Source organism: Triticum dicoccoides, chromosome 1B (genome assembly GCF_002162155.2).
Source record: "Triticum dicoccoides isolate Atlit2015 ecotype Zavitan chromosome 1B, WEW_v2.0, whole genome shotgun sequence".
Taxonomy (NCBI): domain Eukaryota; kingdom Viridiplantae; phylum Streptophyta; class Magnoliopsida; order Poales; family Poaceae; genus Triticum; species Triticum dicoccoides.
In genome coordinates this window covers 448,976,258-448,992,784 of record NC_041381.1, presented here as the reverse complement: position 1 = coordinate 448,992,784, position 16,527 = coordinate 448,976,258, and the positions used below count along the sequence as shown (strand labels likewise).

Below are 16,527 nucleotides of genomic sequence, written 5' to 3'. Positions count from 1 at the left end.
TCATAACCGTCGACGTCGGTCTGTGCACATCCCAGAGCGGGGCGCACACAACTGCTTATCCACATCGACCAAAAGGCGGGCGCGACGGAACACGCACTCGCCGAGGATCCGTCCCGCTCCCGTTCCCAGCGGAAACGCACGCGTCGCTGTGTTGTGTTGCTGTGGAAGCGACGGGCGGACGGGCGGACACACCGTGTGGCTGCCTCGGCTTCGCCTGCATCTGCATGGTGTGTGTGAGCTTTCCCTGCACCCACGGCTCTCCCTCCCTCTCCCCTCTCCCCTCTCCTTTATAAGCTCCCACCCAAGCTTTCACTTCACCCCCACCACAATTCTCACGGTCTCGCCTCCCTTGCGCGCCCCTTCCCTTGTTCATCGGTCGCCTCACCGCAGTCCAGCAATCCTCGCTTGCTGTTTCTCCTTCCACACTTTCTTCCTTGGTGAAGTAGAAGTCGAGCCGGCCGATCCTATCCAGATATCCACTCCAAGCTCGTCTCTTCAATCCAAAGCAAAACAAAGATCCAGGAGAAACGGCCGATCGGGACATCTCCCAAGCTAAAGAAACCCTGCTTCCTTCTTAGCCTCTGCTCTGTTCTTGCCCGTGAACACCACGAGTACCAAGCACCGAGAAACTAAGAGAGGAAGGAGGAGGAGGAAGAAGGTTCTCTGTACTGATCGAGAGCGGGGGGTTTTGATCTTGGCTAGCGAGAATGCGGCAGATCTCGTCGATGCTGCAGGGGCTGGCCCGCTCCATGTCTCTGGGGAAGGAGAGGAAGGAGGCGGAGGAGCCGCAGGGGACGGTGCTGCGGTCGTCGGGGACGCTCTGGGGCGAGGGCTCCGAGACCTTCGCCGCGGTGTGCTCCCGCCGCGGCGAGAAGGGCACCAACCAGGACACCTCCATCGTCTGGGAGGTGAGTTTGCCGGCCGCTGCTCTGCTTCTTCCCTGCTTGCTCTCTGATGCATGTGGATGAATTTTTACGCTGGTTAATGGTTATCACAACATATTACTGGTGGCGTGTAGTCAAAGATCAACAACACCGCACGGAGCTTCTTGCCACACAATTTAATTCCCGCGTTCCAAACATAAATTTCTGCTACTCGAGAGGCGGAATTGGTTCTAAAAATTGTGGCCAAGATGAGACGGCGACATGGTCTCTGTTCCACAGAAAATGGTGAGGGTACAGCGTTGGGACTTGGGACTAGTCGCTGGCTTCTTCTTCTCATTTCTGGCCACAGAAGAAATAAATCAGTTTTCATGTGCTTGCCTTGCGTGTGCACGCAATAAAATAGAGATTGGATCCCGTCTCCCTCCGTTGTTTTACCTAACCATTTTTCTGATATTTTTATGAGTGAGATGGTTCAGTTCGGTTTTGTGGTAGTATTCGGTACAGCCAAACTATTGTTAGGCCATTCACCAGATTACGTGTTGCCTCTTGAGATCATGTTGTTCACAAGTTTCTTGGATACGGCGCTTGCCTTTTGCCTCTAGGCGTTTCATCCTGTAGTACTAGTATCTGCCAAAAAGAGGGATGGTACGTGTCTTGATTTGTTGGAGCGAAAAAGGTGTTGGGTTTCTTGGTATCTGAATCCAGAGTTGCTTTGGACAGTTATAAACACCTTAAACATACTGGTTGCGATGGTCAAATTTGCTATTTTTTCAGACTGCAAATCCATTATATTTCATCAATTTACGGAACATGTAATTAACCATTTTTTGTTGGATAAAAAACCGACAGTAAGTTATCGGGTTAGAAATACGTCAATCGGCTTAGAAATAGACACTCCCTATTCAGTTCCGCAAAAATGGACAACGATGGCCTACCAGCACAAAAAGGACCGGCTGGTTCAGTTGCTTGTCTCAATTCGATCATGTCACTCCCCGCAAAAGGTAAAATCTATCACGGCACGCCGAAATCTTGGATTTGTATTTGTCATGCACAGTAAATTTGCACCCATCGTTTCACTGTCTTCATTTCCTCTCGATTTCGATAAGAAAAGGAGATTTCAATATTTTCGTTTCTTCTCGATTTCTTACGGCTCTGTTTGCTTGTGTGTTCTCTTGTCTATCCAGGGATACGGGTGCCAGGACGACACCATCTTCTGCGGCGTCTTCGACGGGCACGGACAGTGGGGCCACTACGTCGCCAAGGCCGTCCGGGAGTCGCTGCCGCAGTCGCTTCTGTGCCACTGGCAGGAAGCCGTCGCGCTGACGTCCCTCATCGACGGCGAGAAGAGGCTCAGCGACTGCCAGTTCGACCTCCTGAAGCAGTCCTACCTGGCCGCCGCCGCCGCCGTGGACGAGGAGCTCCGCCGAAGCCGGCGCCTCGACGCCGTCAACAGCGGCTGCACGGCTCTGTCCATCGTCAAGCAGGGCGACCTGATGGTGGTCGCCAACGTCGGCGACTCGCGGGCCGTCCTTGCGACCACGTCGGACGACGGGGACGTCACGGCCGTCCAGCTCACCGTCGACTTCAAGCCCGACTTACCCCGTAAGTCGTCATGAGGAGACTAGCTAGAATACCGACAGCACATGCCTCACGCACGCGTGTTCTTGTTTGGGCCATTGTTGAGACGGCCATTGCTCACCCACGGTCAAATCTGGTTTGCAGAGGAGAAGGCGCGCATCACGCAGTGCGAGGGCCGCGTGCACTGCCTCGACGACGAGCCCGGCGTGCACCGGGTGTGGGTGCCCCACCGGGAGGCGCCGGGGCTGGCCATGTCGCGCGCGTTCGGCGACTACTGCGTCAAGGACTACGGCGTCATCTCGGCGCCGGAGGTGACACAGAGGAGGATCACCGCCCGGGACCAGTTCGTCATCCTGGCCACCGACGGGGTAAGCGACGAATTCTTGCACAGTTACATAAAGAATTTCTATTCTTAGTACAGCAGACTGATCATGCATGGCAAACATCTTCGGCAGGTCTGGGACGTGCTCTCCAACGAGGAGGCCGTGCGGATCGTGGCGGCCACGCCGGACAGGGAGAAGGCGGCGAAGCGGCTCGTCGAGTGCGCCGTCCGCGGGTGGAGGCGCAAGCGGCGGGGCATCGCCGTCGACGACTGCTCGGCGGTCTGCCTCTTCTTCCACACGCCGGCACCCTGAACAAGCTGCCCCTAGAGGCTAGACTGCGATTGCATTGCCGTCAGGACGAGGGGAAAGCAACCCGTCCACTTGCCGGTAGATCAATCGGTGCGCGGCGTCGCCGTCGGAGAGAGACTCGTTTCGGACCAGAAGGTGCAGTTCGAGCCATGATTGGGACGCTGCACGAATGACCGGGGCGGTGGGTCAACTGCTGCTGGTGGATCACCAAAATGTCCTCCGGTTTTCACACACTGCTTGCCAAAATGTACGAGGATCAACGACGGCCACTAGCAAAGGGCAGAAGGAACAAGACGCACTTTGTCATTATTTCCGTTTTGCATGTCTCTCGTTGGCGTGAAAATGGCCTATGAGAGACTATTATGAAAAAAAATGTATTGGTGTACATGATGGGAAAACGTCACAATTGTTGGTATACATCAATGACCATATGTCCATAAATCACACCAATAGCGTGTCCTTCGGGTCCTCGTCGAAACGACTCATGGTTCTTAAATTCGTGAAATTACTCTGAATAGATTTCACTAGAATAAATGGTAAAATTGACCAAATTTTGAGACTCCTTTAGAATTTAGGTTCACAAAATTATAAAAACGTGGGAATACGAAAGACATGGGAATATGACAGGAATGGATGTGCGCAACGGCGGATTGATTAACACAGAAATTATGCCTCGTTGATTTGCATAATTCTCAAAACACCGGAATAGGAAAAACACAGGAACGTAAAGCATGTCTTCTTGTATCCTATAGGGTTACAAAATATAGGAATTTAGATGGAAGAATGATTGATAGCATAGAAAAAACAAAGAAATTCTACCGGGAGGTTTCAATAGATGGAAAATTTTCCTCAGAGTGGAGTACAAATTAATTCTATCAAAAAATTCCTAAGGATTTCAACCCTAGGAATCAAACCGACACCACAGGAAATTTTTCAAAGGACCCAAATCCTCCAAAAAAAACTTATAGAATTCCTTTGAATAAAAGGAGAGCTCAGCTTGAGTGTTTGTTTCATAGGAATTGAAAAAAACGCATGAATCCTAATAAAATCTGGTCAAATCGAAGTCAAACAACATGGAAATGTATAGTTATAATTTTATTATGCTACTAAGGATCTTAGTCTCATTCTCTGTGCATAAGAACTTTAAATAGAGGTTCAAGTGTAAGTTAGAATTCATGTCTTTTTCCTTTGAAACTGGGATTAAAGAAAAAATTCCTCCACATTTCCTCTGCCCATTCGTTTGAACCAAAGGCATGCATAGTACTTCCATAGAAAAAATTCCTATTTTTATGTTTTTACCCCCTCTTTTCTTTTGAACCAAAGGAGCCCCTAACCGGAGTTTTTGAGACACAAACATTTTGCACCTCACAATCAATTTTGGTAAAGCTTGGGTGAAATATTGTCAACTCAATGGAACCCCTTGCCATTGTTGACAAAGAAAATACAAAACAATTCAGTTGGGCGCAAACTAGGAAAGAGAGAATCCAGGTTCATGCGTAGCCAGACATATTTATTAGTATTTTGCTCTTAGTTTTTTAGAAACACCGAATGCAATTTTAAGCCCTCTATTTTTGGGCACAACGTCTACGACTAAAGTAAAATTCCATTTAAAACAAGACACGTTGGACGTCAAATCTGGAATTTGATTGCTGGTGCGCTAGAGGTACGAGCACTTTCTAACTCACTACTTGGTTCTCTTATTCTCTCAATTTTCCTTAGCGAGGCGAGCAATAAAATTATTTTGGTCATCAACCACGACCAAAGAGGTCATGGGAGATCCAGATGGCTTCACATGAGTGTTTCTAGCAGAAGGGGAGGCGAATGCTATGTCATCATGTTTGAAAATGAGGGAAAGTTTTAATCTGATTGACAATGCAGTTGGGCTATTAGCCTCACTGCACTGACTTATAAGAAAGAAAAAAAAATCAAAACTCTAAAAGGAAGATCTACAAGATATGTAGCATGGTGCTAGTGACTACAGATTGTAAAATTTATGTTTCTCCTAGACTTTGTTCATACCCTTGAGAGCTTGGACTCATAACACACCATGCATTGATTTTGCTTAATGCCGGGACTACTGGAGTGGCAGCTTTTCGAGAAACAATATGCAGTTCAAATTTGGACGCGGCTCATTCATCGCCCAAGTTGTTTGGCCTACTTGGGGTCATGACATACTGGATCATGTGAATCGAAAACAAGAGAATTTGTAACATAAATTGTTTGGTTGGACCATAGGGCCATGGTTTTCATAGAAATAAAAGAAATTTCCTAGGAGGTTGCAGTAAAAAAAACTATATGGGACTGCATACAAAACATGTCATAAGAAGAAGAAGAATGCTCTATCGAGAACATTTCAAAGGAATGAAATCCTCAAAGAATCCTGTAAGATTTGAACAAAGGGGCCCTAAAATTAGCTTACCATGGGAAAAAAATCAAAACTCTAAAAGAAAGATCTACAAGATATGTAGCATGGTGCTAGTGACTACAGATTGTAAATTTTATGTTTCTCCTAGTCTTTGTTCATACCCTGGAGAGCTTGGGCTCGTAACACACCATGCATTGCTTTTGCTTAATGCCGGGACTATTGGAGTGGCAGCTTTTCGAGAAACAATATGCAGTTCAAATTTGGATGTGGCTAGCTTACTCAGGAGGGCTCCATTGATGGGGTTACGGAGGTTTGGGAGCAGCAAATCAAGGGTCAAATGTCCATACAAAGATGAAACAGTCCTATTTGATGCACGATATTCTAAGAACATGGGATTCGAATGTCAATATGTCATGGCATACTTGGGGGCATGACATACTGCATCATGTGAATCGAAAACAAGAGAATTTGTAACATAAATTGTTTGGTTGGAGCATAGGGCCATGGTTTTCATAGAAATAAAAGAAATTTCCTAGGAGGTTTCAGTAAAAAACACTATATGGGTCTGCATACAAAACATGTCATAAGAAGAAAAAGAATGCTCTATCGAGAACATTTCAAAGGAATGAAATCCTCAAAAAATCCTATAAGATTTGAACAAAGGGGCACTAATATTTTTTTCCCATAAAGCTTTATTTTTACTGATAATATAGCATCAAGGGGATACAGATACAATGAGCACACACCTGACTTTTGCTGGAATAGAATGCACACACCTAACATCAACGAGCAGACACACATGATCACGCTGGCAAAGAGTAAAGTCCTACAAGATCAAAGCTATGCACAAACATACAAAGGTGCGCCTCCGGTGGATGGCGGCTGCACCGCCACGCCGGTTGGAGCTATCGACCAACAATAGGAACATGTCTCTCTAGAATATCTACGGTCCCAAAGAATTTTAAGAAATTAGTGACCTCGCCCAAGCGGAGAATGGACTAAAATTTATATCAAATCACAGGGTGGACAAACTTATTCGAAAACTTTTCATGGTCATAATAGTACTCCCGCCAGTCCTTTACTTTGCATACTCACTCTGTCTAGGTGTATAAGTCACCTTACGAAAACCAAATAATTTCAAAACACTTAGCCGCGTTACATTAACTCCCACCTTGCTTCTTGTTTGTTGACCTATCAACAAATAAGAGATGTGGGGCGTGCATGCTTTTAATGACTTGAGAATACTAAACACGACATGTAGTGGTTAGTTCATTGCATTCAATGCTATTAATTAACAAACAAACATTAAATTCTCTCGTTTTCCCCTCCTCCTTGGTCATGATGCACAACCTAAGATGACTTATTCATCTAGACGGAGGGAGTATTAGATTTCTCAGGAGTCAAACTTTGAAACTTTGACCAAATTTATATTAAAAATTATCAACATTTAATATAGCAAATAAATATAATATGAAAATATATTCTATGATGGATCTAATGGTATTTATTATTTATTATAAATGTTAATAGTTTCTTGTATAAACATGATTAAACTTAAAAAAATACTTCAGAAAAATCTAATCCACGAAGTAAAAAGAAACAAAGGGAGTACAAGCGTTTTCTATAATAGGACTAGTGATAATAGTCAATCATTTGTTTCTGAATCGATGTGCTTCAATACTGAAGGTCCGATCATCAGTGCATCATACGCCGCTCTATTAATTTACCACTGGTGCTGCTGGCGTCCAGTTTGTTAGGATTAATTTATTTTTGTAATTAAGAGTAATCCTCTCGTGTACAAACCGTTCATGCGGATTGCTAGGCAACCGACGCGGCGGCTCTCCCACGCCCCCGCGACGGACGCGTCGTTCCAATCGCGTTTGTCCAGCTTGTATATAAAGTGTGATCCTTAATGGAATAGTTACAGTTCGATCAAATCGTTCGTTCATACGTCATCAGCACTTGCCTCTGCCCAGAGCACGCATATGCAAATCACGCCAGCGATAGTCGCCGGAATAGAGAACTAGAAGGGAAGAAAGAAAAAGAAAACTTCAAGAACTATCCAATGGAGGAGGAAATTTGTTTAGTGGACAGTGGTGCCTCTAACACAATTCTACGGGAAGTTAAATACTTCCGAAGTCCCAAAAAGAGCAAGGTAAGTGTTATGACAATAGGTAGTCATGACACGGTAATTGTTGGTTCTGGCCAAGCCACATTTACACTCCCGAATGGTACAAAACTTGAAATCCAGGAGGCATTATTGTATCCGGATTCAACTCGTACCCTGTTGAGTTTTAAGGATATCCGCACGAATGGCTACCACATTGAAACTCACGAAGACAATGCGGTTGAAAGCCTGCTCAAAACTCAGCATAAGGAATCCAACAGGGAAACCCTTGAGATACTGCGTGCTCTATCTTCTGGATTGTATTACACATACATCAAGCCAAAGCAACATTTGGCATAGAAAATAATTTTTCAGAATCTTGACAAGTTCAAGATATGGCATGATCGCCTGGGTCATCCTGGTGTGGGGATGATGAGAAAAAATATTGATGATTCAACTGGACACAACATAACGGTTGCTAATTTCCCCAAATCCTCGGGTTTCGAATGCACTGCATGTGCAACTGGAAAATTAATCACAAGACCTTCATATCTGAAGATCAAGAATGAATTACTCAATTTCCTTGAACGCATTCAGGGAGATATATGCGGTCCAATTCAACCACTATGGGGACCATTTAGATATTTTATGGTGCTAATAGATGCATCAACAAGATGATCCAATGTGTCTCTATTATCAACAAGGAACCATGCTTTTGCAAAGTTGATCGCTCAAATCATTAAACTGAGGGCAAATCATCCTGAACACAGGATAAAATCCATCAGAATAGATAATGCTACTGAATTTAGTTCATGAGCATTCAATGATTACTGCCTAGCTTTGGGCATAACGGTGGAGCATTCTGTACCATATGTACACACACAAAATGGTCATGCGGAATCACTTATCAAGAGGATCAAGTTGATAGCAAGACCACTCCTACAGAACTGTAATCTTCCAACATCTTGTTGGGGACATGCAGTATTGCATGCCATAGAGTTGATACAGATTCGACCAACTGCATATCATACGGCCTTACCGTTGCAGTTAGTACGTGGAAATCAACCAAGTATTTCCCATCTTCGAAGATTCGGTTGCGTTGTGTACGTACCGATGTCACCACCTCAGTGTACATCAATGGGTCCACATAGAAAAATGGGGATCTATGTGGGGTACAATTCTCCATCGATTATAAAGTACCTGGAACCTCTAACAGGGGATCTATTTACAGCCCGGTACGTTGATTGTATCTTCGATGAGGACAATTTTCCGGCATTAGGGGGAGAAAAGAACCACAAAGAATGCCGGGAAATAGATTGGAATGTCAAAGGCATTCAGTCCTTAGATCCACGTACGAATGAATCTGAATTGGAAGTTCAGAAGATCATTAATTTGCAAAATATTGCAAATAATCTGCCAGATGCATTTACTGATTATAAAGGTGTCACTAAATCTCATGTTCCTGCTATGAATGTTCCATAGAGAGTTGAGATAGCTCATAAGACTACTCAACCGCCCAAGAGGGGGAGAAAGCTGGACAAAAAGGACAAGGCTTCTCAGAAGCGTCCGCAGAAAATGAGGATCCCTCAAATAATAAATGCAGGTCAACCGCGAGTTGATATTCAACCTAGTGTTGAAAGACACCTGAAGGATGTTATACATCCAGAACCCAGCAAAACTATGCACACAAATATTGGTGATGGGACATCGGTACACCTTGACTCGATTGTTGTGGGAAATTACGATGAGTTAGAAGGTATTGATGAGATTTCCATCAACTATGTTGAATCAGGAGAATCATTCAACAGAAAGACTACAATTGTCGACATATTTTTCGCCTCAAAGACTGCAGATTTCCTGGCATTGGATCGTGAACCAAAGTCCATGGTAGAGTGTATGAAATGCTCAGACTGGTCCAACTGGAAGGTTGCAATAGTGGATGAATTGCGCTCCTCCTAATATTTTCCCCGTGGGGGCAAAATGGGTTTTTGTTCGTAAAAGGAATGAAAACAATGAGGTGGTGAGATATAAAGCAAGGCTTGTAGCACAAGGGTTTACACATAGACCCGGCATCGATTACGATGAGACATATTCTCCTATGATGAGTGGAATCACGTACCGATACTTGATATCACTGGTAGTGCAAATGAATTTGTATATCCAATTGATGGATGTGGTGACAGCATATTTATATGGGTCACTTAAAATGGATATCTATATGAAAGTTACCGAGGGACTGAAGATTCCGGATCCGAAAGCTAACCGCAACATGTATTGCGTAAAGCTACTAAAGTTGTTATACAACTTGAGACAGTCGGGTAGAATGTGGTATAACCGACTAAGTGAGTTCCTTCTAAAGAAGGGTTACTCAAACAACAATGATTGCCCATGTGTGTTCATCAAGAAGTCCACTGATGGATTTTGCATAATTTTCGTGTATGTTGATGACTTGAACATCATTGGAACTACACGAGAAATACATGAGACATGTAATCATTTGAAGACGGAATTCGAGATGAAAGATTTGGGTAAAACCAAATTATGTCTTGGTTTGCAACTTGAACATTTTTCTTCAGGAATACTTGTTCATCAGTCTGCTTATATCCAAAAGATATTGAAAAAGTTCAATATGGATAAAGCATACCGTCAAAAACACATATGGTCGTTAGGCTTTTGATAGAGATAAAGACCCATTTAGACCTAAGGGTGATGATGAAGAGGTATTAGGACATGAGTTTCCTTACCTCAGTGCTATTGGAGCACTAATGTATCTAGCGAACTGCATTAGGTCTGACATAGCATTTGCAGTTAATTTACTGGCTAGATACAGTGCATCACCAATGAAAAGGCATTGGGTGGTGTGAAGAATATTTTCATATATCTTCAGGGCACCAAAGATCTTGGTTTATTCTATCAGAAAAATCAAGAGAGAACCATGGTGGGGTATTGCGATGTTGGATACTTGTCAGATCCCCATGATGCCAGATCGCAGACTGGTTTTGTCTTCTTGCATGGAGGTACGGCCTTCTCTTGGAAGTCAACAAAGCAAATCTTAGTGGAAACGTCCACCAATCATTCTGAGATAATTGCTCTGTTCGAAGCAACACGAGAATGTGTATGTCTTTGCAGAATGATGAACTTTGTCCAAAGTTTAAGTGGGATTGATTCGTTGAAATCACCCACCATTATCTATGAAGATAATGCTGCTTGTATTGCACAAATGCAAACGGGTTATATTAAGAGCAATATTACAAAGCATATTTCTCCTAAATTATTTTATCCCCATGATCTGCAAGAAAAGGGGGAGATAAGTATTTTGCAAATCAAGTCATGCGACAATCTCGCTGATCTGTTTACTAAGTCTTCGCCAAGTTCTCTATTTCATAAATATGTAACTAGAATTGGTACAAGACGACTTCGAGACTTGCAAAATTCAGGGGAAGAAATATCCTAAGATATAACCTGTGAAGATCATAAGATCATTAATATTGCACTCTTTTCCTTTGTGAGTTTTTCCAAATGGTTTCTCATGTAAGGTTTTTAATGAGGCAATATCAGTGCAAGCATGGACGATATATGTCATTTTCTCCTTATTTCCCCCCAGGGTTTTTAAAAGGGGTTTTTCATGGCATGTTGTATATTTTCCTCTCATTTTTCCTACAGGGTTTTGGAGAAGAATATTTCAAGGATGATCAGAGATTATTCCAAGGGTGATCAGTCTCAAAGACAAGCGAGGATTAGGGGGAGCGTTAGGATTAATTTATTTCTGTAATTAAGAGTAATCCACTCTTGTACAAACCGTCCGTGTGGATTGCTAGGCAACTGACGCGGCGGTTCTCCCACGCCCCCACGACGGACGCGTCGTTCCAATCGCGCCTGTCCAGCTTGTATATAAACTGTGATCCTTAAAGAAATAGTTACACTTTGATCAAATTGTTCTTTCACACAGTTCAATGCAGGAGACTTGACTAGTGGTGGCCGGATATTTGCAACAGAAGTCTTCGTGGCTTTTCATATCGAAGATTCTATGGTCTGTTGCATGCACCAACATGAAAAAGTACAGCCGAGAAAACATGGAAAAGTTGAAATTGCTCCTCCTTTTTCTTCATGGCCGGGTGCAAAAGGGGAGAGTGCGCGGAAATGTGACCGATTAGGCATTGTTTGGTTAATCCCCACCACAAGGGGATTGGAGAGGATTGGAGGGATTTGATGTGGATTTTGACTTGCTGGGGATTTAATCCCTGCCAATCTGCTACAAACCCCTTGAAACCCTGTGGAACCGAACAAGGCCTTAGGGAATTTGGGATCGGCTGGGGTGATCCAAGAGTGCTCTGCCTTTATGACCGTCTAGTCCTGGACAGACTTCAACTTGATAAAAGGCAGAGAATGTTTTTTTTAGAGTACGCAAATTGCGTACTATAGCTTTATAGAAGAAGAGAACTGAAAATACGAGACAACTATCACTCGTTGCGAACAACAAGCGTAGCACCACTCCACATCCGGCTAGTCCAAGGACAGCCAACAACGACAACACAACTATAAGGCAAGAGCCCGCCCAAAACCGAAAACAACGCCGCGTCTCGACCGACGTCGGTCACACCGAAGAGCAGCATCTTCCGCCAATCATCCCTTGTCGACGCACCATCCCCCCTTAATGCCTAAAGGAGGTGGCAAGAGGATAGCAGGACTCAATCTGACTTGAGACAGGCGCCATCTTGGAATCACCAGCAACGACCGTTCATTGCACCGGAGAAGAACGATCATGGGCAGCGGCAAACACCGGAGGAGCGCTACATAGGACATCAAGACCAGGTCCCCTAGCACGATGCTCTCAACAGAGGAACGGCGTTGAGGACGCCGCCATCGTGCCGATCCAGCACTGAATCAAGGCTTTCGCCCGGAGATAATAGTCAACACCAAGCAAGAGAGGGAGATGGCGACACACTCGGCGACGCCTCCAAGGAGCGTAACGACACCAACGGGTGCCATCGCCGCCGGCCTGGTGACAACCTGGCAGGCTTTTCATTCGTAATGCCACCATCTCCACACCTCCAAGGTTTAGGCAGTACCGTCCATGAAGCCTCGCACCACCGTCACCGCAGCAACTTGCCGTTGAAGCCGCGCAGCCAGGTCCTCCCACACCCGCACTGCCGAGAGAACGCGACCCAACAGCCACCATCCACCCAGACGAGGATCCGCAGCAGCCAACCACACCGTGCAAGAGCCAAATCCACCACGACGGCCTTCACCCGCACCAGGGGACTGCCGCGCAATGAAATCAGCCCCAAGGCCCAAATCGAATCTAAGGGGATTCAGATCTGACCCGCACCTCCTTACACCACTCCGGCGCCACCACCTCTGCGAGCACCCTAGCGCGCCCAGCACACGGCGGCGGCTGGCCGCCCGCTGCCCGCCATGGACTCCTTCCTGGCAGGGCCTCTCAGCGCCGCCGCCACCATGGTCCCGAGCTCCCGCCGTCGCCCCCATCTAAGGCAGAGAATGTTTGGCATGGTGGTTTAGTGGGGTGGTCAGGCAGACTCACACTTGCTTGACTCATGTCGTCGCAAGTGGACCCATCCACCGTTTGGAATTGTGGATCATCGTGCAAGTTGCATGGCGAGAGGTGTTTAAACTCGTTACTCACTTGCACCGGCATTGTTGCCCAAGAGGTGTTGTCTTGCACTTTTTTTTTGATAAAGAAGTATTTCATTCAACCGATATAAAGAGTATATCAAGCTAATACAATCACGATGAGCATGTTATCTTGGACCTACATTAATTCTTGTCTTTTTTCTTTCGAAAAGAGGGGGAAATCCAGTTGCTTTTTTTTTCGTACAATGGTAATTCGAGGGAAACAAGGTAGAAATGAAGCCGACATGGAGTTGCCGGGGCCACGCATGCACACGGCCACTGGATGGATCAGGGTCAGGCGGCGCACCTGGCCAGATCAAGTAGCGCAACATGCATGTATAAGATTTTTTTTTTGAAACTATGATGATTTTATATCAAATTTGTAAACTATACATCCTAATGGAGAAAAATCAAAAGTATCACCCCGTCGGCCTCCTGTTGGCCGAAGAGGGACTTTTCGGTCAACCGTTGGCCAAAAAGGACTTTTCGGTCAACTGTTGGCCAAAAAGTCCATCTTCAGCCAACAGTTGCTCTACTTTAAAAAAAATCATATCAAATAGGATTTTTAGTATTTTAATTTGATTCTTTTTGCATTAGATTAGAAATTTTATGAAATTTCTGTAGATATCAAGTTTGAATTTGAATTTTTATGAATTTTCTCAAATCACTAAATTGCCTATAATTTGAGCTAGGAGTATTCTTTTTAGACGATTCTTTCTGCTACTGGTTCTTTGTGACTTTGTTTATCAGTAGTAATTAATTGGTGAATTTTAGGATTATTTAAAATTAGGTTTTTACGCCATTCTCTCCCTCCATTTTCTCCCGACATTTTATTCCCGCCATTCTCTCTCCATTTGCTTTCTCGCCATTCTCTCCTGCCATCTTCTTTCCTGCCATCTTCTTTCTCGCCATCTCCACTTCTCAACTTATAAAACGAGCCTCATGGTGTCCACGATCGTAGATAACATCGTTTGACACAGTCTGTGTCTCCTGTGTCGATGTTGCTGGTGGAGTGTGAAACACTGTCTGAGAGAAGTCATAAGTGTTTGCAGCTTCGTCATCATCATCGGAGAGTGTTTCACACTTATGACTTCTATCACACAGTGTTTCACACTCCACATGAAGGCATCATCGTCATCCTCCGTCGATGCAGCACTCCTTAGTGTGGCGGAAGAGAATGGCGGGAAAGAAAATGGCGGCGAAGAGAATGGAGGGAAAAAGATTACAGGAAAGTATTTTTTTTCATATATAAAATGGCAATGGTTGTACATGATTTACAAGACACTTCTAAATATAAACTCCTATGAAGCTCAAAACAAGTTTTCTAGTAGGATAAAAGAAATAAAATATAAAAAAATACTACAAATAAAATAGCTACTGATAACTAAACAGAAACAAAAAGAATATGTCAAAAAAAACTAAAGAAAAAAATTTAAAGCAATTAAAATTAAAAAAATAGCATAAAACCTATAAAACACTAAAACATAACTGTTTCCACAAAAACCTAATTTTAAATAATTATAAAATTCACCAATTAATTACTACTGATAAACAAATTCACAAAGAACCGGTAGCAAAAAGAATCATCTAAAAAGAATACTCCTAGCTTAAATTATAGGCAATCTAGTGATTTGAGAAAATTCATGAAAAATCAAATTCAAACTTTTAAATCTAGTCAAACTTGATATCTACAGAAACTTCATAAAATTTCTAATCTAATGCAAAAAGAATCAAATTAAAATACTAAAAATCCTATTTGATATGAATATTTTAAAAAGTAGAGCAACTGTTGGCTGAAGAGGGACACTTTGGCCAACGGTTGGCCGAAAAGTCCCTCTTCGGCCAACAGGAGGCCCAAAAGTCCCTTTTCGGCCAAAAGGAGGCCGACGGGGTGATACTTTTGATTTTTGTCCATTAGAGTGTATAGTTTCTGAATTTGTTATAAAAATCATCATAGTTTCAAAAAAATAATCTATGTATAGAGTAGGAAGGACGATGAAATAAAAATGTCCAGATGTGCCTCAACTCACTGCCCACTGTAGGACAATAGAACATCTACGGTAGCCTTTAGGCTTTAGTCATGTCTCCTGACTGATGCGCCACCCGTCATGCAATAATGCATGCATGCATGATCCAATCGGTGATGGCTGTTGGCGATGATCCAATCGGAGTACTATTTTGCCGACATTGCCGACTCGAGAGCCTGCAGCCTGACCGTCTGATCGTCGGCACTCGGCAGGTGGCCGTCTTTCTGACTCATGTCCGCGTCACTGGCCACACGCATGCATGCATGCGTCACTGGGGAGTAGTCGATAGCCTCCCCATATTTCTAGGCATCTCTGCCTGGCCGACGAATCTAATATATCAGGATTAGTTCAGTGATCTGAAGCTCACATTGCCACCCATAGCTCCCGTCATAGATCCCTCGTTAATTTTTCAGTCTATTGAATATCAGTCCTAGCACGGCCCGGCTGCAGGTGGATTTGGAGCCTGCAAACATCCGAGACCGCGTACAGATGGAGACGATCGAGCTGCCGGGCGGGGCCACGCGCGCACGGCCACTGGATGGATCGTGGTGGCCGGGCGACGCTATCACTACATCAAGTGCATGCATTGCAGACACAACGACGTGGATAAATAGATAGGTGTATAGTGCTTTTATCTCCTGACCGATCGATGCGTCTATTCCAAGGTGACTGGTGAGCAGCCGGCGATACTACAGTACTTGCCGCCGTTGCCAACTTGGCGACCCTGCAACCTGCCTGCTTATTTGGTCGGCCTTTTGGCCGTCTTTATGACTCACACAGGCGTCACTTGCCACACATGCATTATTTACCTACTCCGATCATGTACAGGTGCATGTTGCCAATTGGCATTTCTGTCTTTGCAGGTGTAATTAAGCATCAGAGGGCGATCATGTTCCTTGCAAGTGTTCCGTGAATCGTTCGGGAGACTTTGCAGGATCCGTGACCGACAGGGATCCCGGTCGAGTGTTGCGTCTCTTGTGAATGGTCGTAACCCCAGTCATCCTTTCTCTCTGCTTGTAGTAGTTTTGATGTAGCTCCTCCATCCACCGTCGTCAGTGATGTCGAACACGGCGCCATACATGAAAACTCAAGATGCAAGCTTCACCGGATAGTGTTGTGCTCCCAGTAATGAGTGATAAATCTTCTCAAGAATTGCCAAAGACAGACGCAATCTTCCTCGGCCCTATCGATGACATAGCTTGTAAGCATGCGGCATGCATCCAATCGATTAGGTGTTGCCATCAGACTCAACTTTCATTATTACATGAACAGAATATGTGATCTTGAATGTTATGCGCTGCTA

At 44.4% G+C, this 16,527-nt stretch overlaps 1 protein-coding gene across 1 annotated transcript; it reads left to right on the top strand.

The window, feature by feature from the left end:
* Nucleotides 1-294: 294 nt before the first annotated feature.
* On the top strand, nucleotides 295-3,234 carry LOC119340496 (probable protein phosphatase 2C 48). Its single transcript, XM_037612416.1, has 4 exons — nucleotides 295-908; nucleotides 2,069-2,486; nucleotides 2,607-2,830; nucleotides 2,918-3,234. Exons 1-4 carry the CDS (start codon nucleotides 708-710, stop codon nucleotides 3,095-3,097), a joined length of 1,023 nt encoding a protein of 340 aa, XP_037468313.1. The 5' UTR covers nucleotides 295-707; the 3' UTR covers nucleotides 3,098-3,234.
* Nucleotides 3,235-16,527: the final 13,293 nt, after the last annotated feature.

Coding starts and splice junctions, on each gene's coding strand:
- LOC119340496 (XM_037612416.1), top strand. CDS start 708: ATGCGGCAGATCTCGTCGATGCTGCAGGGGCTGGCCCGCTCCATGTCT. Junction 2,487..2,606: donor CTTCAAGCCCGACTTACCCC/GTAAGTCGTCAT, acceptor TCTGGTTTGCAG/AGGAGAAGGCGCGCATCACG. Junction 2,831..2,917: donor TCATCCTGGCCACCGACGGG/GTAAGCGACGAA, acceptor CATCTTCGGCAG/GTCTGGGACGTGCTCTCCAA.